This window comes from Typopeltis vanoorti, chromosome 24 (assembly GCF_054136105.1).
Source record: "Typopeltis vanoorti isolate ZY-2024b chromosome 24, IOZ_Tvanoo_1.0, whole genome shotgun sequence".
Classification (NCBI taxonomy): domain Eukaryota; kingdom Metazoa; phylum Arthropoda; class Arachnida; order Uropygi; family Thelyphonidae; genus Typopeltis; species Typopeltis vanoorti.
This window is the reverse complement of record NC_143572.1, coordinates 86,776,544-86,803,724: the sequence shown is the minus strand read 5'-3', so window position 1 is coordinate 86,803,724 and position 27,181 is coordinate 86,776,544. Positions and strand designations below refer to the sequence as shown.

The window sequence follows — 27,181 nt, the reverse complement described above, 5'->3', positions numbered from 1 at the left end:
GTTTTTATAAACTGGCCGAGATATATTCAAGTTGGGAGGAACTTGATTTTTTTTGTGCGGCAGTCAAAAAGAAATTTCATAATGTATTCCGAAAAGGGAATAGTAAAAATAATAGGTTTCAAGTAGGAATAAGTAAAGAATAAAAAAGGAAATCTTGAAACTGTAAGTTTTGGCCGGTAAATATTCAAGTTAGAAGGAACTTGATATTTTTTTGTGTGTGGCAGTCGGAAGATATTTTATAGTGTATTCCGAAAAGGGAATAGTGGAAATATTAGGTTTCAAGGAGAAATAAGTAATGAATAAAAGGAAATCTTGAAACTGTAAGTTTTTATGGTGAAATAAGTTAAGACTGTCAATTTAGTATTGTGAATGAAAGGAGAACTTGTTGCTTACATTCTAAAGTGAATGTTTTTCTTAGAGAAAATATTGATAGGGAAGTTTTATAAGTATTAAGAATGCCTGAAAGTGAAAGTTTAGAAAATATATTGATTAAGAAGATTTTTAGGTATTAAAGGTGCCTGATCTGATGAGTATTACTACTAAAAGGAAAACAGGATATAGTCAAGAAGACTTTATGTGTGTTATATTGATTGATGAAAAGGATCCTGATAATGAAGTACAGAGCCTTGTAACTTCTGGAAAAGAGCCTTAACAGAAAGAGAAAAAGACTATGAACATTTTTTTGTGATTGTGAAAGAAAAAGTGTTTAGTCTTAAGAGTAAGTTTATAATTTTAAATAAGGCCTTGGATCCATATAATCTGTAGTTATAGTTATGTATTATTGCTAGAAGTGTATATATATTGTTTTAGTTTTATTAAATGTGTTTATTTTGTACTAGGTTTTGAGTCAATGATTAGTTGGATTCTGAAAGAGTGAGTTAAAGTCATTGCACCAATTGGAGTGAACTCTTTGTGCAAATATAATAACATATAGGGATACTCGGAGTCAAAAATAAAAATAATTGTTAGTAAAAGAGATTTATATAATAAATCACCTCATCAGTATATACTACATAGAGGAAGAAGAAATAATATAAATAAAAATACATATAAAAAAATAACAGTAGTCTTTGGGAAAGACAGAATGAGAGAGGCTGTTCCAAAGCGCAGAGTCAGAGAGAATAAAAAGAGTAGGATTAGAAGTTGATTCAATCATTATTTATATAGTTCTGAACCTAGCTTATCTTCTCCAGGTGATTTTCCGTTTCTTGTTTCTTTCAGGCTGATTTCTAATTCTTCTTCAGTTATTTCCTTTTCATTTTGGTTAATTGTTTGCCAGTTGTCTTTTTTAAAATATTTGTCTGTCCACAGTTCTGTGTAGTAATTTAGAAATTCTTCTAATTTCAATTCAGTGTTTAATTTTATGTTTTCTTTGGTATCTGCATTTAGGTGTTTCAAAATCTTATATACATTGGGTCTTATTTTATATAAATCATGTTCTAAATTAGAAACAAATTTATTCCATGATTCTCTATGTCTTTTTCTGACTTCTCTTTTAGCTATGGCTCTTATTCTTTTATATTCTATTTCATCTTCTAATCTTTTACTGCTTAACCATTTGTGATAGGCTTCTGTTTTCTTTTTGATTATTTCTTTGATTGTATCATCCCAGATCTTCAGTTTTTTCTTTTATTGAATTTTTTGGTCTTTCCTAAGCTTTCATTTGCTGCTGCATTTAGTATCGTATATTTATATATTTATTTTATATTTATATTAGAAATTTCTATTTCTATTTCTTCATTTTGTTTTATTTTATCTAGATACTGGTTAATTCTTTGTTCATATAGCCATTGTACATTTGTGTCATTCAATAGTCTAGTTTTATAAACAAATGTTTCAATTTTTCTTTCTGTTCTTGTTACTTATAGCCATTTAGGTGGTAATCTTAATTTTATTTTTTAAGGAAGTGGTCACTGCTTATTTCTTATCCTCTGTGAATTCTAACATCTAGTGAAAATTTTGATGTCTTTTCATTTAATATGAAGTAATCTAATATTGATTTCCATCCTCTTGCTGCCCAAGTATATTTATGTATGTCTTTATGTTTATAGAAGGAATTCATTATTTTTAGGTTATTATAAACTACAAAGTCAATCAATTTTTTACCATTTCTGTTTAGAGTGTGTTCTCCATGTATTCCTATATTATTATTATTTTTTGTGTTTCCAATTCTTGCATTTAAGTCTCCTGCTAAAATTATGTAATCATTTTTATTTATTTTATTATATGTTTTGTAGCTGATTATAAAAATCAATATTATCCTGTTCTCTTCCTTCTTCTGGGGCATATAAACCAATTATTGTTAAATAGCCTCTATCTATTTTTATTCTAGCTTCTATTATTCTTTCATTCCATAATTTATAATGTTTTAACTGTTTTGAAAGGGAGTTATGAATCCAAATCATGACTCCTGCTTGTGCTCTTTGGTCTTTATCGACTCCACTGTATATCACATTAAAATTTTCAGTTCTCATAGTTCCTTTTAATTTCTTTTTTGTTTCAGTTTTTAATTTCTTTAATTAAATAAAATTTCTTTCATTTAATAAATGGTCTAATTCTATTTCTTTATATGCTAGTCCTCTTACATTCCAGTTTGCTATGTGTATTATATTTTGTCGTTTCCATTTTCGTTTTATCTTTTCCATTCCAGAGTCGTTTCCCATAGATTCAATCCGATTATCTGTTTCTGTCAGCTTACAAGTATGGTTATGTTCTTCATGTCAGGGGACTAGCCTGACGATGGAATAGTTCAGTGGTAGGGCTGCTACCTTAAGGCTTCTGAACTCGCCTTCTTCCGAATTTAAAACCCATAGGAGGAATAGGGTATATTGAAGGGGAAAGGGTAGATTATAGAAGAAATATAGTAAGGTTTATAGAGAGGACATAGTTGTAAGGCCAGAAATGAAAAGACCCCATGGCCTTCGAGTACTCTAATAGCACAAGGGTCATAAAGTAAGAAGAGTTGGCTGATAAGGCCTTATAGGAAGGATTAAAGTAAGTGGGTCTTCCTCAAAGTAGAAGAAGGAGAGGATAGATCCAGCTAAGGGTCCATGGGAGAACCGCTTCCCTTACAATCAAGATGATTGCCCCTTATGGCCCTGTTGGTCCACGATTCCTTATTCAGTATATTCGGACCACCCCACCATATATATATACACACAACGCACGCGCATGTACACACACACACATGGTGGGCTCCCCTATCTGCCACCCAGGGGACGCGCTCTCTAGGGGTTACAGGGTCTCTTGAGAGTACTTTTCCTCTAAGCTATTAATTACTTCACGGCTGTACAACTGCTAACAATGTATAAATCCCAAATCCACTCAACCATATTCTCTTTAAGATCGTCTGATGCTATTCAGAAGAGGAAACTCTGGCTAACTGATGATTCCTTGCTCACAAATCCATTTTTTCATTCAGACATTCAAGTTTCTGCCTTAGGTCTGTTTTACAGATGCTATCACGGACAATGATCAACCTAATGTATTCCTGCCATGCCTAAAGGAATCACTTGCCAGGCCAGCTTCAAACTTACCAAACCAATCCTTATTTCTCTCATTCATTCCATCCACATCTATCCTCCTTTACTCTGTCTTCCCAAAAGACTATATACAAACTTTAGCTGTTAAACTCTGTTGCCCATGTATGCATGATTCCACAATTTGCTATAAATTTTGCAATCTTTGTGTGTGGATCACTCTCACACACACACACACACACGATAAGAGAGTTTAACATCTAAAGTTTGTATATAGTCTTTTTACTGTAATAATAATCATTTTATTAATTTTTATAATTTATTATTTAAAACTTAGTGGTCCTGTTAAATTAAAGATACCAAGAAATTATCTTCTTGGTTTGATCCTTTATCCAAGTGTAAGCAAACATAGTTGTTGCTAAATATAGTACGCAGATGTTAAATGTCTCTGTATACTATATTTAGGGATAAACAAAGCTACTTGTTTTTCTTGCTTCTGCAGTTTAGCATCTGTTGAGGTTGGAAAGTTTTTCATGGTATAAGAACATTTTTATTCCAGTCTTCGAAAATGACAGATGCAGTAAAACTTTATCTATTCCTGAATAAAAATGGGAAGCATTCATTTATATATTTTTTTTATTTATTAAGTATTTATTTTGTTGATCTACAGTACAACAAAACACCAGCATATGAGAGATATCTATTATTGATAAGACAGAAGAGCTGATGACAAAAAAAAAAGAAAAAAAGAAAGAAATGAATGTAGGATTCCTGAAAGTGTGGATAATTCCAATAATGAACAGATATGTATCCTATTACTGTGAAAAATGCATACTGATTCCCAGTAAACCAAAGAAAATTATTAGAAGTGAAATATAAATAACACAGAGAAACACACATAACAAGCACAACCAATTTTACAACATAATTTACTGCTCATATCAACCTAATGTATTCCTGCCATGCCTAAAGGAATCACCTGATCAACATTAGTTCATTGGATTATCCCCCTCCCTATAGTTAGTTACTGAACTACAAAATATATAATATACACACACACAGTAGATGTCAGCTGTAGTTATTTATACTTTGCAAACAAATCTCTTTCCCTCTCGTTTTTTTTTTTTATTTTTTATTTAAATTATGCTATCCTAAATTCACTTATCTATGTCTAAAATTTATAGGATCACATGCTATTTGATTCACCCAAACAACCTACAGGACACATATCACAAATGTTAACTATTAATAATTCATTTACCAGTAATGAAAGTATTTCTACTCATACCTGTTCTTTCCTTTACATTTTCCATTCTCACAGGACTTATTAATGATGGTTCCCATATTTACACCTTTGAGTAATTCAAATACACCAACCAAATATAGCATTCTCCTACATTACTGTTTTTTAATATATACTAAAACAAACTACTTATTAGAATGTGTTAAATACAAATTACTTATTTAACACATTCATGTCACAGATTTGGTTATGATTAAAGAACCATAACGATACATAGCATGTCTGCCAAAATGCAAGCATGAAATTTCTGCAGGGCACAGTATTTTCTCTCACCCCCTTAAGATAGTTATGGTGATGGCAAGATTACTACAAATGCTGTGACATGAATGTGTTAAATAAGTAATCATTATGAGCAAATTGCTATTTTTGGTCACATGGTATCAGTTATTGAAGGATATCAGCAATGAATTAGAAACTTAACTGAGGAAGTATCTGAATGTTCGAAGAACAAATAGGGTAAGAGTGAAATGGATGTGCAACCTTGTTAAACAGGAGATCCTTAAGAAGATGATGTATGAGGAATGTCATGACAATAAGATGAGAGGAGTTACAAAATATATAAGGCACAGCCCAGAAAAATTATGAATATTGTTAGGAAAGCTAAGATTCATTCTTTCTTATTCATTCTTTTAAAGAAAGTATAGTACAAGCAGAGAGAGCTGATTCTAGTGATTTGCTTATTACTGAGGGTAAGGGTAGGTGAGCTGAGATCTCTTTGGTGAGAGAAAAGGTAAGCCACTGTTTTGGTGGCATTTAAGGTGGCCAGATTGTCCTCGCCCCCACTGAAGGTTAGTGCATAGATCAATGTTTAAGGTACTGGTTGTAGATGATCTTGATGTCTGGGATATCTGTGCATTGCAGGGTTTGTTAAATAAGTAGGATGAATGGATAGTACTATCATCTGCAAAGCTATGAACAGGATTTGTGGTGATTGAAAGTATGTCAATTATGTACATACAGAAGAAAGAGAAAAAGGTGATAACACAGAGCCCTGAGGTACTCCTGCTTTGGTGGTGAAGCTGAAGGAGAGGAAGTCATCCACCATGACATATAGTGAATGACCAGATAGGAAGTCAACAACACTATTACAGAGGGTAGTAGACAAATCAAAAGATGGCAATTTATTTAGTAGACCTCAATGCTAGACATGATGAAAAGTTCTGGAAATGTCGAGAGTGACAGCACAAGTTTCTCAAAACTTTTCCATAGCACTGTCCAGTGGTGGGCGATGTAAGAAAAGGAAAAAAGGATTACGAAAGAACATTGGCCATGCAGGCTAAAGAGAATCCTAAACAGTTTTTTCAATATGTTGCAAGTAAAAGAAAAAATTTATATGGCAGAATGATTTTAAAGAATGCTGATGGTAGGGAAGTAACCGAATCAGTTGATATAGTTGAATTACTGAGCGAGCACTTTGCAAGAATATATCTTCCAGGTGGTGACATTGCAGAAATGAATGAACCAATAGATTATACAGGAATTGTGGTGAATGAAATGGAGGTGAGTAGTCTATTGCAAAACCTTAATGTCAATACATCTGTGGGATTGGATGGTATACCAGCTCATGTCGTACGTGAAGCGGCTAAAGAATTGTCAGTACCCTTGACCATTTTGTTTAATTTGAATCTCGGCTCTGGGTTAATCCCAAGGGGGTGGAAAGAGGGGAAAATAGTTCCACTGCATAAAGGAGGTTCCAAGACTGCTGTTGTAAATTACTGACTGATTAGCATATCAGGAATCATTGTCAAGGTCTTGGAGAAATTAGTCAAAAGAAGAATACAGGATTGGATAGATGAAATTGGGATATCGTATGGGGGGACAACATGATTTTGTGAAGGGTAGATCATGGCTCAGTAACTTGCTCATGTTTTATAACACCGTAATGGCTGAACTGGATAAGGGTAATGGGTTTACAGTGATTCTACTGGACTTTGCCAAGGCCTTTGACAGGATACCACATGGAACTTTAATCAGTAAACTGGAACAGATGGGGATGGATATTGGGTTGGTGAGATGGATAGGAGGGTGGTTGATGGAGAGATACCAGATAGTGGTTTATTCAGGAGTGGAGTCCAAAAGACGGCTTGTGACTAGTGGTGTGCCGCAGGGTTCTGTTCTTGGACCACTACTTTTCAATTTGTTCATTAATGATATAGGAAAGGATCTGAGAGGAAGTGTTCACTTGTTTGCTGATGATGCAAAGTTGGGTAGAGCAACTGCGAGAGCACAGGATGTCAAAATTTTGCAGGATGATTTGGATAGTTTGGAGGACTGGGCTAGGGAAATGGATGTCAATTTAATGTGGCAAAGTGTTAAGGTTATGCATTTTGGAGTGAAAAGATTAGCAGCAGTATATCACAATGGTGGAACCGTACTCTAGGACAGTGCTTCCCAAACTTTGGATGTCAGGGCCCCCTTTGGAAAAATTAAAATATTTCACGCCCTCCCCTTGAAAAAAAATCATAATATAGACATATATTATTATAATATTTATTGTATTTATATTCAATACAAACATATACAGTGAATATTGCAAAAATCAAATGCAAATATTACATTTTTAGCATCTTACATACAAGTTTGACATGCCACATTATCTCATGTTTTTATATAGATAGATATATTGTTATTGTACATTTGCAGTACAAGCACATGAAACATAAAAAGATTTGTAATAAAGAAAGAATTAAAAACATAAATGTTTAATAATTTAATATGATGGATGTGTTTCAATACTGCTACACCAATATCAGGTGAAATATTTGAAACTACAATTCTTAGATTTCTGCTTTGAAATGAAACATATATGAATAAACATATATTTACTAATATTCATTAAGCACCAAAATACACAGGAAGCAAAATTTGTGAACACGCACCAATGTGTGATTTTTTTCCATTAAAATATAAAAAAATAACAAAAAATAAATAATAAAAATTAAATATGGTTCTTTTAAGATAAAAAAAATCTATTCAGTCTTAAAAGATTTTAAATTTGTTTTCATTATTTCACGTCCTCTCCCTCAACAAAACCTACGGCCCCTGAGGGGACCGTGGCCCACAGTTTGGGAAGCGCTGCTCTAGGAGATTGATGAGGCCAGGCATTTGGGAGTGTTGGTGGATAGGGAGTTTAAGTTTAGGGGACACATTGCAAAAGTGGCTAAATCAGCTCATCAAATCACTTGGTTGCTGAAAAATACTTTAACAAGCAGAGACAAACAAATTATTGTTCCTCTATATCGAGCCTTGATAAGACCCCATCTAGACTACTGTGCCCAGATATGGGCGCCAGGGTTTCTTCTTGATGGGGAGGTGGTGGAGAGGATCCAGAGATGAGTGACCAAGATGATAGTTGGTCTGTGGAATGAACCTTATGAGAACAGGTTGAAGATTTGTGGGTTGCAAAAATTGGTTGATAGGCGGAAAAGGGGTGATATGATTGAGACAGTCAAATTACTGAAGGGTTTCTACAGAAGATATTTTTGAGAATAGGACTGGTGGTGGGAGGACTAGGGGCCATACATGGAAGCTGGGCAAGAATGTGGTTAGCAGGGGTGTTAGAGCTAAGTTTTTTACTTGGAGAGTGGTGAATGAGTGGAATAAGCTGCCAGAGTCTGTTGTGGGTGCTATGACCGTGAATGAGTTCAAGGTGAGGTATGATAGATACTCATCTATCATACTTCGATATGATAGATCCTGACATCATATCAAGATGTTAGGAGGCCCTAACATCTTGACATGATGTTAGGGCCTCCCTCGATGAGTCTGTCAACTCCTTGGAGTTGCGTGAAATAATAATAATAATAGGTCAGCTTCATCTAGGATGAGAGAGAGAGAGAGAGAGAGAAGTGGAACTACAACTGAGTAAATTGTGTAAAATAAAAGGTGTGACCTGAAGGCACAGCTTCCATTTGGACAGGAGGCAAATTTTCTGTAGTTAGCCTTTATGAAAGCATATTTTGATCTTCTGACTGTTGCATGCTTTGGTATAGGCAAATATAAAGCTGGGGATCATGATGCGAGCCACCTGTGGTGAGCTGAATTTGTTTTTCTTTGAATGATTTAATATATTTAATGTTGAACCAGGGCTTAGAAATCAGACAAGGATTTTGGGTGGAATGGAGGACAAAGGGGCTAGGGTTGGATGAGCTGAAGCAATAGACAGACTGAGGAAAGGAGGAGTAGAAATTCTGGAGGTCATCCCATTTGGCAACTTTGTAATGCCAAAGAAATGTAAGGCCAGGAGTGGTTTGAGGAAGGGCATTCTGTGAGAGGCGAGACTTGCACCAGATCATGGTCTGAGCTTCTGAGAGGACAGGAGAGGTGACTTCTATGATGTATCTGGAAGGAGAACTGGTTAAAAAGAGACCAAGGGCATTGGGAAAGTGAATAGGGTTATTAGAAATCTGTGTAGGTAGATGTAAAATTTGAGTTAGATCACTGCTTATGGCAAAGATTTCTGCCTCTCTTCTAGCTTGTCAGTGGTGTTAGAAAAGGGGAGCCAGTTGGACTTGTGAATGTTGAGGTTGCATAGGAAGATGATGTCACTATTAGGATGGCTGGATTGCAGATAGTCGAGTTTCATAGAAAATAACCTAAAGAGGTCTGAATGGTTATCACAGTTTGGAGAACAGTAAATGCAGAGTGGGGGATTCTAAGTTACTCACTCTATGTCATGCAGTGATTGACAAGGGGCCAACCTTCTGGCTAAAGTGTGTAATTTGGACAACGGTAGTATAGATGTTGATGTTAATGCCATGGATTTTAGTAAAGTGGATGTGAAAGTGAGTTTTTATTGAGGAGATCTGGCATGGTTTGTATGTTGTGATTGGTTATGTTGTATCTTTTTGGCTGGAATTAATTTATAAGGAAGTCCCCCCCCCCCAGTCTCATTGTCATTGTTCATAAAATTTGTTATTAGTTCATTCATGGATAGATGGAAGAACAGAATGGGGACATGCAGTGAGAGGCAACAGACTCTTGGACATGGCATCCATGCAGATAGTGACCAGTCTCTTGCTGTAACGTGGCCTCATTAGTGCTTCCCAGATACAACTACTCAGACTCTCCCTCCAGGCAGAGTATGTGACAGTGGCATAATGCAGCAATGATGAAAGCCGGTATTCACCAACAAGAAACTATTCTCCGTTTGAGTTCGGTTCAGCTTTTGCATTCATGTGAACAAGAAGTGCATTGAATTATTTTGTGCCAGTTCAATAACACTGCTGAAGAGGTAAAAAAACTCAGTTATCAATAAGCAATTGGTTAATACAATAAATAATAATCAAATATTCATTTGATGTTATGTAATTGTTACTTAAAATAAATATTTCTCATTTGTTGTGAAATTCATAATTTGTAATACAAATTTTTTATTTCTTTAATATTCTAGCCCTGTTATGGAGGAACCTCAAATTAAAAAATCCTGAAGTGATAAAGGAAGTGGTCGAAGCTTTCGACTCAAGAAACAAGCCAAGAAACAGTAGTAAGCAGAAAGCGGAATGTAAAAAGAGATTTCCAAACAAATCATCAGTGGCTTTTGTAAAAAAAAGTGAGGAAGAAAGGAAGAAATACATTTCTGAGCAGCTACAATGCAAACAGTGTCAATCAAATAACTTCCTTAAATTCTTAAGAGGCCCTATGAATTTAACATCAGCAAGTTATAGCATTTCTCACTCCATAGCTCAGCATGAAAACAAAGGAAAATTTATTAAAATAACTCTTCTGAAATGTGCATCTTTTTTTTTTTTTTTTTTTTGTTTCAAGATATGCAAAATAAAGATGCTATTATTAAGCATATTTCGGATTTACCAGTCAGCAGAAATACCATTAAAGACGGAGTGATATCAATGAATGATCTCCGACATACAACATCAATTAGAAGTAGACTTAAATAACTGTAAATATTTTTAATTTGTCTTTGATGAAACTACTGATGTCACCTTATTGGCTCAGTTTCCGTCATGTTAGATTTTCCGATGGTCAGACAATGAGAGAAGAGAAGAATGCCAATAAGTACATTAGGGAATGAAATATGAAACATTCTAATGAATTTAATAGCTACTTGACCACTTCACAAGCAAGAATTTTCTGCACTATTGCAGAAGCAGCGGACTGCTAATGCATAACAATGTGATTTGGTGGAGCTGATGGAAAGTCTTCGAAAGATTTGTGGAGTGCAATGAAGAAATTAAGTTATATGTTGAGAATAAAAATTCTGAACAGTTTTCATAGCTCAGTGATTGTACATGGGTCAGCACACTGATGTTTTTTTTACAGACCTCTTGGTTCATATGAATGAACTTAAAAGTTACAAGGTTTTGGTAAAAGTAATGATGTTATGTTTGGATATATAAAAGCCTTTGAAACTAAACTTCAAATTTTCAAATGAGATGTGGGGACTAAAACTTAAGCATTTTCCTCAACTAAAAACATTTCGAGGGTGTCAGCTGTATGTGCAAAATGAAATGAAGCCCTTGCATATAAAGTACCAGCACATTTTAAACTCAATAAATGATGAGCTTGGCAGAAGATTTAATCAATTTAGAAGAATTTAGTTTAGAAGACTATTAAAATAATTGTCTGTTCTAAACTGGTCTGATATTTTAAGTATCCAGATGTAGTAGTATACACTACTATGGAATTAATTAATTAAATGATTTCCAATGGCTACAAATTGAAGGATTAGAGTTGCAGTTAGCAGAGTTCCAGGCCAGCATCTGGACTCAAGTGTTTGTCGACCTGAGGTCTCAACTTGAGGATTTGGAAAGAAATCACCTGCAGAATGAAGAGTGCCACTACAAACAAGAAATTTTAAATGCTTGGAACTGAATACTAGAAACTTTTAGCACCGTTAAAATCTAGCAATGGCTTTACTCACAATTTACCCCTCTACCTTATTCTTGGCATTAAACAAGTAGGGTAATTTTTTAGTGCACTATTTTAAGTCCAATTATCAGTGTGCATTATCGTTTTCTCTATTGTATATCAATGATTTTTCTTTTGTAAGAAACTGTTTTTTCATCATCATTATTATTTTACGTGTCTGAGTTTGTTTTACTCATATTTCATTTTTGTAATTATTTGACGTTTCAATATATAATGCATAACACCACACATGATTGTGCTATTTTTTTTTTTAAATAAATGAATATGTAAAGAACTGTTTCTCTTTTGTTTGGGGGGGGGGGAGATGACAGCAGAGTCAAGTTAGGCATTTTCCAAATTTTGGACATGCTGAGCCTAAAAGGTTCACCATCACTGGATAATGTGCCAGTTGATTGGAAAGCCTCCTGATTCATTACTGACAGGTTTGGGCCTATGAGCTAACTGGCATGCATCTACCAGTTAATGCCTGAACTCGAGCCATTTAAAAGATTACAACAGATTGTTTTTAAGAGAAGTAATTAGTTGAAAATTCTTTCTAAAGATCTGTAACTGTAGTTCTTGAGAAATACTTCATGGGAGAGGCTATTCCACAGAACCGAGGTAATGGAATAAAAGATGACCAGGAGTAGAAGGTTTGTGATTGAGCAGTTCAACTGTGAAAGGAAAGGAAGTTGGGCAGCTGTTGCTCAAGTTCCTGATGACATTTCCTTCCAGCTCCAGATCTGTTTCCTGGCTGCCATCCACTTTGCAACATATATACTCTGTCTTACTTCTGCTCAGTCTCATACCTCTCTCTTCCAGTACTTTCCTCCAACTTTCTAGTTTAGCTTCCACTTCTTCTCTTGATTCTGCACACAGCACAATGTCATCTGCATACAACATAGTCCAAGGCACGTCTGCTCTCACCTCCTCCGTCACCACCTCCATCATAATATTAAACAGGAACGGACTTAATGTTGACCCTTGATGCAAGCCAACTGTCACTGGAAAACTTTCTGTCTCTCCCAGGCAGGTCCGAACTCTTGTCTTCACATTTCTGTACATCGTTTGCACCAGCCTGACATATTTCTCCGGTACCTTCTTCTCCCTCAGACATCTCCAGATTTCTTGCCTTGGCACTCTATCGTATGCTTTCTCCAGATCAATAAATACCAGATGTAGCTCCCGTTGCTTCTCTCGAAACTTTTCCATCATCTGCTCTAACCCAAATGAAGCCAAATTGCTCCTTTGCAATCTCCACCTCCTTCCTCAGTTTTCCATCAAGAACCATCTATAGGATTTTCATTGTGTGGGACATCAACTTTATTCCTCTGTAATTCCTACAGTCTTGTGTCTCCCCTTTACTCTTGTAGATGGGGACAAGAGTACTTTCCCCTCCATTCCTCGGGTATATTTGTCTGTTGACAAACTTTTATTAACAGGTCCCACAGAAGATCAATTCCCTCTTCCACCAGTGCCTTCCATGCCTCCACTGGGATCCCGACAGGGCCCACTGATTTTCCATTCTTCATCCTCTTTATGGCCTCCTTCACTTCCACTTTACTAATGTTCTGCACCATCCCCTCATAAGGCTCCCCATCTTCTTTGTGAGTCCTTGCATTTTCTTCATTCAAAAGCCCTTCAAAGTATATTCTCCATCTGTTTCTTATACCCACATCCCTCTTTAATACCCTTCCTCCAGAGCCTTTGATCTGCCTCACATGTATGATGACCTTTGATGCCTTATTTCTACATTTTGCCAATCGATAAATCTTTCTCTGTCCTTCCTTTGTTTCTAATTGATCATAAAGGCCTTGATATGCCATGGCTTTCACCTATGCAACAACTCTCTTGGCTTCATGCTTTTTCTCTCTGTCCTCTTCCACACTTGACTCGTCCCATTTCTGCTTTGCCTTCCTCTTAGCCGTGACTGCTTCTTGTACATTATTATTCCACCACCAACCCTCCTTCTGCTCTCTAATCTTTCCGCATGTTTCACCAAGCACCTCAATTGCACAGCTTAGAAATGCTTTTGAATTATGTCTCCACCAATCTTGTACACTTTCAAGTCTATCAGAAATCCTCTCTAACACCTTCTCCCTAAAACGATTCCTCACGCTCTCTTCTTTTAAGCGTAACCACTTAATTGTCTTCCTCCCAGGCTTTCAAAGGTTTTTATCTTCAACCTTATTTTAAAGTCTACACACAGCAGCCAGTGTTGCTGCACCACTTGATCTGTTGGGATTACCTTACAATTTGTTATTGCCTTAAGATGTTTTCTTCTAGTTAAAATGTAGTCAATCTGTGAACTGTTGTTGCCACTTCTAAATGTTATCAAATGCTCTTCCCTCTTACAGAAAAAGGAGTTTACGATTGCCAGATCAAAAGCTACTGCGAAGTCCAAAATCCTGTCTCTCCTTCCTGGTTCATCATCCCACTCCATGGTTGCCATGCACCCTTTCACAGTTCCTATTCTGTCTCCCTATGTGTCTGTTCAAGTCTCCTCCGACAATCACCATCTCGTTTTCTTCCAGTTCCCTCTTTTCTTCATCTAGCTCGTTCCAGAATTCATCTTTCTCTTCTGCTGTACACCCAACTTGTGGGGCGTATACACATAAGATGACCAGTTTCATTCGCATGATCCTGTCGTTCCTCCTACCCACTTCCAGTACTTCGTCCTTCATTCTGCCACACACCACAATTCCGACACCATTTCTTCCCTCTTTATTTGCTCCAGAGTAGAACAATTTATACCCGTCTCCTAGTTCCTTTGCCTTTTCCCCCTTCCACATTGTCTCCTGCATGCACAAAATGTCCAACTTCCTCTTCCTCATTATGCCTGCCCCTTCCAGTCATGCTTTCAACATTTAATGTTCCCACTCGCAACATTCTTTCCACTTGCTGGGCTTGCTTCTTTAACTGCCCCCGCCCTTGATGGGTAGCTCTCTTCCACTTCTCGCAGCTGTAGGGCAATGTGGCTATGCATCGCTTAAGGGGTATGCCCTAGCCCTTGTATCACTTTCTTTTCGACTCATTTGATCATAGCTAGAGCTGGGAGTGAAGTTTTACAACCGGATGCCCTTCCTGACGTCAACCTTCGCTATTTATCCGGGCTTGGGACCAGCACCAATTGGGGCTAGCCTGCCCCCTTCAGTGGCTGCATAAGGCAAAATGACATAGGAAAGATTCACCCCTAGCCCTCGAATACTCTAATAGCATTGGGGTAAGGAGCAAGAAGAGAAGAAAGAAAGACCAGTCTACAGATAATATAACAGATGCATATTACATGAAGTAAGGCATGGTCCAGCATCAGGTACCTCGGGTTTGCCATGCCCATACTCACTAAAGTGAGCCCATGAGGAAATTCTACAGCAATTCATTATCTTTAAAGTTGATATAATAATCATCATCAATCTTCTGATATGTACCCTCAAGGGGAAGTTCAGGATACTATGACAGCTCTATATCAATAAGTTTACATTATTAATATTCTCCCATCAACAATTTTCCTACAAATTAGTCTATTACTTGTCAGCACTCCAATGTATCTAACATTTTGTTTTTCTAAAGGCACTTCAGACTGAATCAATTAATCTAGATTTGGTCTTTCTCTGGGTCTCTTTCCTGCCATCTTGACATCAAACACCTGTTTTGCTAACCTTTACTCTCCCATTCTATTTAAGTGACCATACTACCTCACAATAGCACTACTCACACATTCTTGAATGAAAAACAATGTCAAGTTCCTTTCCACTGTCTTCATTTTTAATATTATTCTGTCACTGATGCCATCCTCTAATCTTTCTCAGAACTCTCATATCTGTGGGCTTTAATATCTAATCGAGTGCTTTATTTCTAACCCAACTCTCAGATCCATAACTAAAACTGGTTTGAACACCATCTTGTATATGGCTAGTTTGGTGTCTTGGCTAATTTCTCTCTTATTCCATATAAATTTATTCAACTGGCTTTCAACCATACCAGTTTTGCTTATTCTGTTGTCTATTTCCAAATTTAATCTGCCATCTTCACTAAAAACTGTGCCTAAATAGCTAACTATTTTACTTGTTCTACAGGCTCTCCTTTCAGAATGCAACTGAAGTTTTCTATGTTCTTGCTTACTTTCATAATTTGGTCTTTTTATTGCTGATTTTCATGCAAAATTTATTACAACTGTTATTCAATTTGGTTAGAAAATTCTGGAGACTTGCACTGGTGTGTTTAGGAGTGCAACATAATCTGCATAAAGCAACGAGCTAAGTTTCATATGTTTAATTCTAGTATCAGGTTTAATGCCACTTTATATCATAATATGATCCATATAGATGATGAATAAGAGTGTGGACATAATGTACATCCTTGTGTTATACCTCATTTTACATCAAACCATCTTTATATATTCTCTTCAATTGCTAATTGCTAACTTACAATTTAAATATAGACTATGTATTGTTCAGCATAATGTTCCATTTATCCAATATACTGTAGTGTTTTGAAAAGCTTTTCCCTGTGCATCTTGTCATATGCCTTTTCCAGGTCTACAAAAGTAAAGTACAGATCCTTTTTATATTTCCATGATTTCTCATCAGTTTGTCAAAATGTGAAAATCTGATCCTTACAACTTCTATTTGCCCTGAATTCAGATTATTCTCCCAGTTTCTCTCATAATTTTTTTTTCAATCTCCTTTCAAGTATGCTTGCATAAATCTTACCTGTATTACTTGGAGAAATTCCTCTGTAAAGTTCATATTCGATGTCAAATTTATAACTTTTTTTTTTTTTTCTGACAGTTTTTGATAATCAACAAGTGCTCCAATATAACGACTGAACTATTCTAAAGTATTTTGGAATTGAATATTAATGAAAATTCATTACTGAATTCTTCCTTTACATGTTTTTGGGGTATAACACTGTTTCTGCTGGTGATCTATGGAATATTTTGACTACCATTCATATTATTTCTATCAGAGAAGAACTCAGTTGTAAGTTTTGTATAGAATTTAATTAAGAATCAAGAGATGTGACATACAGCACTTCTAAAGCATCAAGATATTGAATTTCACCATCTTCATCGTTGTTGTCAGAGTTGTTACAACCACCTGTATGACGTAATTCGATGACAAGGACTGATATTTTACAAAATTAATCACTAACAAATTATTAAAACATGGATTAAAAGTGCTTTTTTATTGACTGAAATACCCACAGAAAACACTGAACTACTGCTAATTTTTAAAGGATTTTTGTTACCATTTACCAGCAAACAAACTAGTTTACTGGTATCGAAAACCCATTTTCAAAAACTTTTAGGAAACCCAGTTTGCTATATTTCAACAAGAATAAAATATGTAGCATAGAAGACCTAATACACATAAATTCAATACATATATGAATATGCAATATTAAAATTACAATCAACATATTAAAATGAGTAAAAATAAAACTTACAAAAACACTCGGTGTAGGAGGCAGAAGTTTATCTTTTGGCAGTGGTGGATAAGGTGGATCAGGTGGTGCAGGTGGTGGACACAGCTCTACCATTATACTAGTATTGGAAACTCCATTTTTTCCAAGTCCTTTACATGCTGTGAGAAGCTGAGAGGAACTCATATTAATAGATAAAGATGTAGGACTTAAAAGATTTGTGTGGTCTGTTTTATCTGTGCTTCCACTATTACCACTCTGATGAACAGTAGGAATGGACACTGTATTCACCTTTAGTTCACTCATTAGTAATTTTGGGGAATCCTGAAACAAGGACCGAGTATCACTTTCTGTTTTATGTACACTTTTTACACTGGAATCCAACTTTACCATAGTAGGACTATACCTATGAATACTGTCTGTTTTATCTTGATCTCTAATGGAACCTGGAAACATAATGCTCCTAGATCCTTCTCCTAACAAATGATGACTGGTATTGATTGCTGATAATGATGATGAAACAGAACACTTTACTTCACTAGAGGGTCTTCTAATAGATATAACGGAATCCCTTTGGCAGGAATTAGAAGTGACTGGAGATGATCTACTTTGATCTGGCACTCTGGAAGTAATGACTTCTCCAGCAAACTGTGCTAGTAAGTCCTCAGCTAATGTGCTTGCAATGTCTTTTTGAGAAAGCAGAATCTGCAGGTCTTGATCACCAACTGTAAAATTTAGATCCTGGGCAAGGGATAAATGAGATGTGCTTGTTACCTATAAAAATAATATATATAATTTACCAATAAAAGTTTATATATCCTTAGCATCTAAAATGAAAAATCATAAAAAAAAAAGTAAAATTTACATAACTTCATTAACATTTAACTGATATCAGCATTACATAAATCCAAATGTATGCATTTGATGCAACAGTTTTTACATGACACTTTTTTTCAAACTCAAGAAGCAGGGTAGCTATATTATTCTTGGTTTAATCCTTTATTGAAGTGTAAGCAAACAAGTTTGCACCTGAACTATTTTCAGGACTTGGCCAACTCGTATAAAGAAGCTAATGACTTCACATCACTTGACTTAGTATCCCATAATGCAAAGCACATCTCCTTGCAGACATGTATAATGCTATGCATTAAGTCACTTATACTTAAGAGTCACTCTACCCACAGGTAGTGACCCTTAAGTATAAATGACTTATTGCAATTCCTGATGCATACTACCAGTAACATACATCCAGACCTTACTGTTAATTTTAACTTACCTATATAAGGTAACAATAACAATCATAATACACCATGATAATCTGTATTGTATAATTCCTTATGCCAAAAGCTGTATTTTATGGCAGAGAATGCGAAATCTACAATCCTCTCTTTCTGACATCCTCTAGATCAGTGGTTCCCAACCCTTTTCCACTTGTGTACCCCTTTTAAACCCATTTCTATAAATTGTATCCCTTGTTTTTAAAATACTGACACTTTTGTTAAGTGCCTATCTTAATGTAAAATAGTTTACTTGTTTTTCTGCCATTACTGATTATTTTTCGTGTACCTATGAATGGCCTAGCACGTATCCCCGGGGGTAAGCGTACCACTGGTTGGGAACCGATGCTCTAGATCAAAGTCTTTGTTAGATGATGAACTGTAGCATTTTGAACAGCTTTATTCCTTTTCCAGTTCAACAAATCTTAAATACACATCACTGTTATATATCATGATTTCTAGATTACTTGTTTTGTTCTTCCACAAGTTTCTCTACCACAGGTTTTTCTTGGCCTCTTCTGAAGAACCATCATTATAATCATCAATGGTTCTAACAAGCCCTTAATCATGCACAACTTTTTCCAAGTATCCTTGGACTTTGTAAGCATAATTCTACATATACTGGCCACTAAATTAGAAACCTTTATGCACATATATACAAACATCACTTATGCTGGGTATATGCAAAATACTCGATCACATGTTCTAGGCAATTATTTAAGAATGTTGCTATTCATTAATTGTCAACAGTGTTGATCACAAAGGATCTTTTGGAGTTTGATAAAGGGCCTATAATAGGTGCCCATCTGGCTGGAGCCACAATTTTGAAAATAGCACAGCTGATTGGTTTCTCAAGAGGTGAGATATATTGACTGTTTAATCAGTGGAAAAATGATCCACATTGCTTGTCTAATTGGCATGGTCCTAAGCCAGTCTGTCCGGAAAGAGAAAGACTGTCATCATCTGACAGTTTTCATTCTGAGAAGGCTTGTATGGACAACTGACAAAATCATTTAATGCAGGCTGTTCCTAACCCATATTTCACCAAATTATGCGCAGGGAAATGAAGAGGATCGGTACTGACAGTCGCATGTCTTTATGGAAACCATTGATTTCTGCAAAGTTTCTAATCTAGTGGCTGGTATGTGTAGGATAAAGTGGTTAAGTCCTATAAGTATACTCTGCCAACTTTGCTCTTGGCCAGTTTTTGTCTGAATGTAGATGAATATTATTATTATTATCCTAAGACCCCCCCATGGAGTCAAAGACTCATCTAAGAGGTCCTTTTGTCATACACACAGAGCTCATCATACCATGTCTTAAATACACTCAAATTCCCTGCAGTCACTACACTGTCATGCAAGGCATTCCAATCATTCACAACTCTGCATACAAAAAAAAATCTGCTTCTCACTCCCCTGATCACACCCTCCTTATACAGCTTCCAGGGATGACCACTGGTTCTCCACTGATCTCCCACATTTCCTGTAAAACCTCTTCAACACTGATCATATAACAACCCCTTACTAACTTATAGGTCTCTATCATATCATCACTCTTTTTCCCTTATCCACTAGACTCTGTAAATTGCATCTTCTCAATCTTTCCTCATATTTGACAGAGATCAGAAACTAACTTAGTCAATTGCCTCTGGAGCCTTTGCAACATCTCTTCATCCTTTTGAAAACCAGATGACCGAATCTGTGATAGTAGTCCATGTGTGGCTTAATCAGAGCCTTATACAATGGAACAAGAACCTCCTTATTTCTACAAGTCATTGTCCTTCGCATCATTCCCAAGTTCGTTGTGTTGTCCTCACAGTTTTGGCAATGTGTCCCCTAAATTTCTGATCCTTATCCACTATCATCCTAAGATCTATTTCCTCCACCTCCAACAATATATCCCACCAATTGAAAATTCCACATCACATCTTTGTTTCCCTAATTTTAAAACCTTACATTTTGCAACGTTGAACTGGCAACCCCATTTCCATGACCATTCACTCAATCTATTCAAGTCTCCTTGTAAGGCCACATCTTCTTCTTTACACTTCATAGTTTGTCCCAACTTTGCATCATCTGTAAACAACTGAATATCCCCATCCAAATCTTTGCCAATTTGATTAACATACAGGTTAAACAGCAATGGCCCTCAAACAGACTCCTGAGGCACACCACTAGTGACTTTCCTCTTCTGGGATATTGCTCCCCCATACACAACTTGCTGATACCCATCAGATAGCCAGTTTCTGATCCAATGCACTAATCTAATATCCAACCCATCTGCTCTAGTCTGACTATCAATTTATCGTGCAGTAATCAACAGAAAGCATTTGCAAAATCTAAGTATACTGCTGTGGATCCTTCTCCTCTGTCTAATGAAACCATCATCTTATTGTAATAAGTAAGCAGATTACTAAAACATTAACAAATCTATGCTATTCATCAAAGATAATACTACTGTTGTCAACCCAATTCAGGATCATAGTTCTCGCCAGCTTCTCCAACACCTTAACCACAACATCTGACACACAGATAGGCCTATAATTAGATGCTTGAGTTTTGTCAGCTCTGTTATGAAGAGGCATAATCTTGCCCTCCTTCCACTCCTTTGGAATTCAACTCAATGTAAGACTCATATTAAAAAAATATGTCAAGGCAGATGTCAACTCCCTGGCACATTTCTTCAAAATACATGGTGATATATTATCAAGTCCCACAACCTTATTAACATCAAGTTTGCTCAATTCTTCATATACCTCTTGCTCACTTACAGTCAGTCTCTTATCAACTGCACTCAAATCTCTATGATGTCACATTCACAACAATGAAAGACCTTTATGAACTCCTCACTAAGTATCTCCAATATATCTTCAGCAGCAGTTGTCCTTATACCATTTTCTCCAATCAATGTCATCCTTCCATAATCATTCTTTTTTTTCTATTTTTTTGCTGGCAAAATGAATCCTAGGGACTTTATCAAAAGTCCCTAGGATTCATTTTGGCTTATTAGCTTTTATTTATTTTATTTTATTATTATTTTTTTGACTGTTCATACTTCACTTTTGCTACCCTAACCAACCAAGTCAACCTCCTTGCCTGTTCTTTGTAATCCTCGTGGAATTGATTATAACTACTTCTCTTATGTTGCCTCCATAATGTCTTTTTCCTCTATATTGCATGCTCATCTATTTCACATCTATCTCATTTAACCTTCTGACCCTTGGAATACATTTAGGCATTGCTTCTACAATGTCTAAATGTATTCCAAGCTGCACTGATCTCATTTCCAGCTAACTCCTCATTCCATGCTACACCTGCAAGCTGTCTCCTGAGTTATTCATAATCACCAGCCTTGTAGTTCCACATATACCCTTTTCTCACAGAAGTCCTCACACTGCTGGCAACCACCCAGGTAATCACTTCATGATCACTCTCACCAACTGGAGGGATGATATGACACCTCATTTATAATTACATCCTCTGACGAGAATATCAAATCAAAGAGACTGAATCCTTGTGTGCCCTCTGTTACATACTGTCTGAGGTAGTTGTCCCCCCAAAACTAATTTTCTTTACTTCCAGTTGTTATCTCATCATCCCAGTCTATAATTAAAATTGCCCCTAATGATCACCATTTTCTTATTTGTTTGGATAATTTAATTATAGATTTCATAGTCACTACCATCCACACTACCAAGTCCATAACAATATCTGACTAAGTATTTCATTCTATTCACCTCTATCTCAGATCATACTGCTTCAAAGCCACAGGTACTATTTCCCTCGTGCATCTCTACTTTGTGTGGAAATAACTCTTTCTCTATCATCAATAGCACTCCCTCTCCCTTTTTACCATTTCTATCTTCATGAAACATATCATACCCTTCCATCTATATTCCTGTCAGGATGTCATCCTCATCCAACCATATCTCACTTATTTCAACAATTTTTGGGTGAACAGATTCAATTAATGCAACCATTTGCCTTGTTTCTTACACTTGCACTTCTAGCATTTGAACACAAATATAGCAGCTCATTCCTGGATCTATCTACTGATACCACTTATTTGATGTGACGTAACTCAGGCTTAACCCAAGCCATTTCTTTTTTTCCTTATTCATCTTAGAACCTTCCCACTTGATCAGATTCATTCTCTGCACTCACTTCTCTACCTTCCAGCAGCAGTCTCTCCAAGCAATGTATAGGAGCAATGGACTCAAATGCAGTCCACTGCTCCTATACAGTTCACTTCGTCCTTCAAACATTAACAAACTGCACTCCTTTCTCATCACACATTTGTGTTAACATATCATTCATAATCCTTGCTCTCCACCTCATCTCACCACTGTCATACCTGGGCAACACTCTACCCTTCCTATCACACTATTCTCTTTTATCCAACTCAACAACCTCCTGATGTCCAATCTGACGTGTTTTTTGTTCCCAGTCAAGTCATTTGTCTCTATTACAATTACTAACTCTTTTGCTCGCTTGCTTCTCATATCCAATGCTTCAATCGCTCTACTCATTTTACATCCAGGAACACAAACCTTCTGCATCCTCTCGTCCAGCACACCTTAAATAATTGAATCACCATACAATGCTATTTGTGGGTCTTTCAATACCTCTTTATACCAATATTATTCATTTTCATAATTTTCACTCTTCCATACATATCTCGAATTCTCTTTTCTTCATTTTGTATCCATTTCATTTCTTGCCTCACCTTAACCAACTTAACTTTCAAATCTTGCATCACATTTTTTGCTCTCATTCACTCTCTCAATTTTGTTGTCACTCACATGCTTGTTCATAGTTAACGCCACTTGTCACCTTACCTTTAACTGCACTTTGTTTTTTAACTTCTGCTACATTCTTAACACTTTTGTCTTTTGCATCATCAATTGTTAAATTTCTCAGATCGCTCTTTCTCTTTTTTTAAAATTTTTTTTACCGTTTTTTTCGCTGCTCTTTTACACTGTCCTTTTCTATCAGCCAAGCATTCATCCTCCTTGCGGCATTCTTGCTACTAACACTTTCAGTTATCCGCATATTAGCACTCATTAAGTCTTCATTCAGCTTACAATTCATGCACACCCTCCTTCCATCTGCCTTAAATATCCACAATTTATCTATATAATCAAGCGAATACATATAGCACACCTCACATTTCATGAAATGACTGAAATTAAAATTAAATTCCTGCATGGACAATATGCCAGTTACTATACTAAGCTCTAATTTTAATAAAACCATAAACAAACTTAAATAAAAAAAAAAAAAAAAACCCACACTAATAACACTGCAAGTGCAAAACTTTTACAGCAACTCGTACTCATAAACACACACTTATTTACAATTAATTATTCCAAAAAACTTATCTGAAATGGGAGCCATCTTTACACACTGCTACTTCTCTAGTGACACATATAACCTGAGTTTCTGGGAGATCTTTCCTCACCCATTCTGTTTAATTGACCATACCACCAGAGATTAGCTCTGCTAACGCATTCCTGGATGCCGACAATGTCAAGTTCTTTCCTAATATTCTCGTTTTTAATATGATATTGCCATTGATGCCATCTGTTCACACCTATAATCTTTCTCAGGACTCTCATATCTGCGGTCTCTAGTCTTTGGTCAAGTGTTTTACTTCTGACCCAGCTCTCAGATCCACAAGTTAAAACTGGTTTGAACACTGTCTTGTATACAGCTAATTTAGTTCTGACTAATTTCTCTCTTATTCCATATGAATTTATTCAATTGACTTCCTACCATACCAGCTTTGTTGATTCTGTTGTCTATTTCCATATTTAATTTACCATCTTAACTAAAAATCGTGCCTAAGTAGCTGAAATGTTTCACTTGTTCCACAGGTTCTCCATTCACAACACAGTTGACATTTTCAACGATTTGGCCTATTTTCATTGTCTTTGTCTTTTTATTGCTCACCTTCATACCATATCTATTACAATAGTTATTCAATTTAGTAAGAGAATCTTGCAGACTTGTAGCAGATTTATTTAGAAGTATAACATCGTCCGCATAAAGCAAAGAGCTGACATTAACATCTCCAATTTTGTATAATGTTTAATACCACTTTCCTTCGTAATGTGATCCATATAGATAATGAATAACAGAGGGGATAATGTACATCCTTGTCTCACACCAGATTTAACATTAAACCATCTTCCTGTACTTCATTTCTAACTGCTGACTTACAACTCAAATAAAGACTAAGTATTGCTTGATATACTGCCCGACTGACACCACATAACTGTAGCATATTGAATAGCTTCTCTCTTGGCACCTTGTCATATGCCTTTTCCAAATCGACAAAACTTAAATACAGATCTTTGTTATATTCCCATGATTTCTCCACTATTTGTCATAAAGTGAAGATCTGATCCTGACAGCCTCTATTTGACCTGAATCCAGCTTGTTCTTCACCAAGCTTTTCTTCTACAATTCTTCTCAACCGTTTCTCAAGTATACTTGCTTATATCTTGCCAGGAACACTCAGTAGGGATATACCTCTGTAATTCACATTTAGTTTTATTTCCCTTTTTATATATGGGTACTATGAGAGCTCTAATCCAATTGTCTGGAATTCGTCCCTCTGTCCAGGCTTTCTGAACTATGCAGTGCAGCCACTGTAAGACTCTTATACACCATACTCCAGCATTTTTGGTCGAATATCATCTACTCCTGCTGCCTTTCCACATTTCAAGCCTTTGATGGCTTTTTTTCTACTTCAAGTATGGATATGTATTCCTGACTGCATGCCTGGTCAGTGTTTTTTTACGACTGTGCTGTCATCACTGCTTGTTTTATTTAGCAGTTTTTCAAAGTAATTACTCCATACTTCAAGGATATCTTTTTCTCTCGTTTTCATGTCACCTTTATCATCTCTAACTCCTTTTACAGCACTCTTTCCTCCATTCCTAAGCTTCTTCAACAACCTCCAGAATATTTTGCCACCTTCTCGATATTTATTTTCTATGTTCTTGCCAAAGTCCTCCCATGACTTTTGTTTAGCTAGTTTTACACACTGTTTAGCTTTCTTACATTTGTCTCTGTATTCTCTAAGAGCACAGGCTGACTTATTTGCCAGGAACTTTTGATATGCTTTCTTCTTTTCCTTCACTACCTCTTTAACTTTCTGTGTCCACCATGGAGTTCTAATTTTTCTATCCTTGCAGACAACTTTTGATAACACCAATTTTTTGAGAGGTGTGATGAGCAGACTTTTGATGAAGGTAAGTTTTCGATAGACACGTTGATAAAGTACCAGAAGATGTGCGTGTAAGGAGGATGTCTAAGAATGATAAATTACCAGCCTGTTTTTTTTTCCATGGTGAACTGAATGCGTGGGTGAAGGCTATTTACCTGTGGTAAGTTTCTCTTCAGCATGTGGCCAAATAGCAAAGACATCATCAACATAATGAAACCAAAAAGAGGGTTGGGAATGAATGGATGAGAACAAGGTGTCAAGATGGTTCAAAAAATAGTTTGCCAAAGGTGGAGGGCTACCCATGACAGTACCTTCAATTTGTTTGTAGATCTTGTTTTTCCAGCTGAAATATCCTGAATGTATAACAAATTCAAAAATCTTTGCAATATCCAAAGGGTAATCATCATATAATAAATTGACAGTGTCAGCTGGAATATTGGTAAAAAGAGAAACAATATCAAAACTGACTAACAAGTCAGACTCTTTGATTTGAACATCCTTGATTTTTTCAAGAAATTGTGTCGAATTTTTGATGAATGATCCAGAATGTCCAGCATGGGCAGGTAGAATGTGACAAAAATTTAGCAATTCGATAAGTGGGAGAGTCAATATAATTTACGATGGGTCTTACTGGATAACCTTCTTTATGGATTTTTGGGAGGCCATATAAACATGAGACTCTCCCAACTTACTTCTGTGTACAACCCTAAATCGTCATATTCTGCTTCCAGTTCTGTTAGAAAAGAAAGAAACTTGTGGTGCATCAAGGCCCGATTTCTGCCCTTAATTAGATTCACAGACTTCATTACAGTTTTCATAACATCCTCTATCTCCAGAATTTTACCACACAGAGCCTCCTGATGTATAATGCAGTGCAATTGATTCCAGCCTTCCTTAGTAAGCCAACTAAGCCTGTTTGAGTACTACGCATTGATTTGGCACCATCTCACAATAGCTGTGAGATTGTTGATGTCATCAGTACCATTTACAACCTTCATAACTGCATCATAAATGTCTTGACCTTTGGCTGTGTTATGCAGTGACTCTAATGCTAGTAGCTCTTCATTAATAACAAAGTCTCTGGAAACAGTTTGAATGAAAATTAGAAGTTGAGCTGTATCTGTTATGTCAGTTGATTCATCCAGAACCAATGAGAAGTAAGCTGAATCTGTAATAACTTTGTAATTTATTTAATATGTGAGAACCTATTTTCTCGACTCTTTTTGTTACAGTTTGTCTCGATAGTAGGACACTTTCAAACTCACTGGCAATTTTATCTTCCCCAAATGCATATGTCATTTGCACAGAACGGTGTTTTACAAATTCACCATCAGATAATGATTTTTTTTGCTTTTGTTATCTCTGAGCTTGCAACAAACGATGCCAAGAGTGAGCGTTTTTGAAGTGATGTTGGTTTAGTAAAAACAGATTTCTAAGCACTAACCTTTCTCTTAAAATTACGTACAATTTTAGTACGTACTTGTCCAACGTATTCTTGGTATTTAGCGGCATGGTGCTGTATGTAGTGGCGTTTGAGGTTATATTCCTTGTGCACAGACAATACTTGCAAACACAAGGAATTGTGGTTTGTTGTT

At 36.1% G+C, this 27,181-nt stretch overlaps 1 protein-coding gene across 2 annotated transcripts in view; it reads right to left on the bottom strand.

Moving 5' to 3' along the window:
• Nucleotides 1–27,181, bottom strand: part of Utx (Utx histone demethylase) — an 802,237-nt gene that overhangs the window by 131,777 nt on the left and 643,279 nt on the right. For both annotated transcript variants that reach the window (XM_090413874.1, XM_090413875.1), the window contains one exon: nt 17,098–17,847. In XM_090413874.1, coding sequence (XP_090270000.1) covers nt 17,098–17,847 — 750 coding nt within the window. The remainder of the gene's footprint in view (nt 1–17,097; nt 17,848–27,181) is intronic.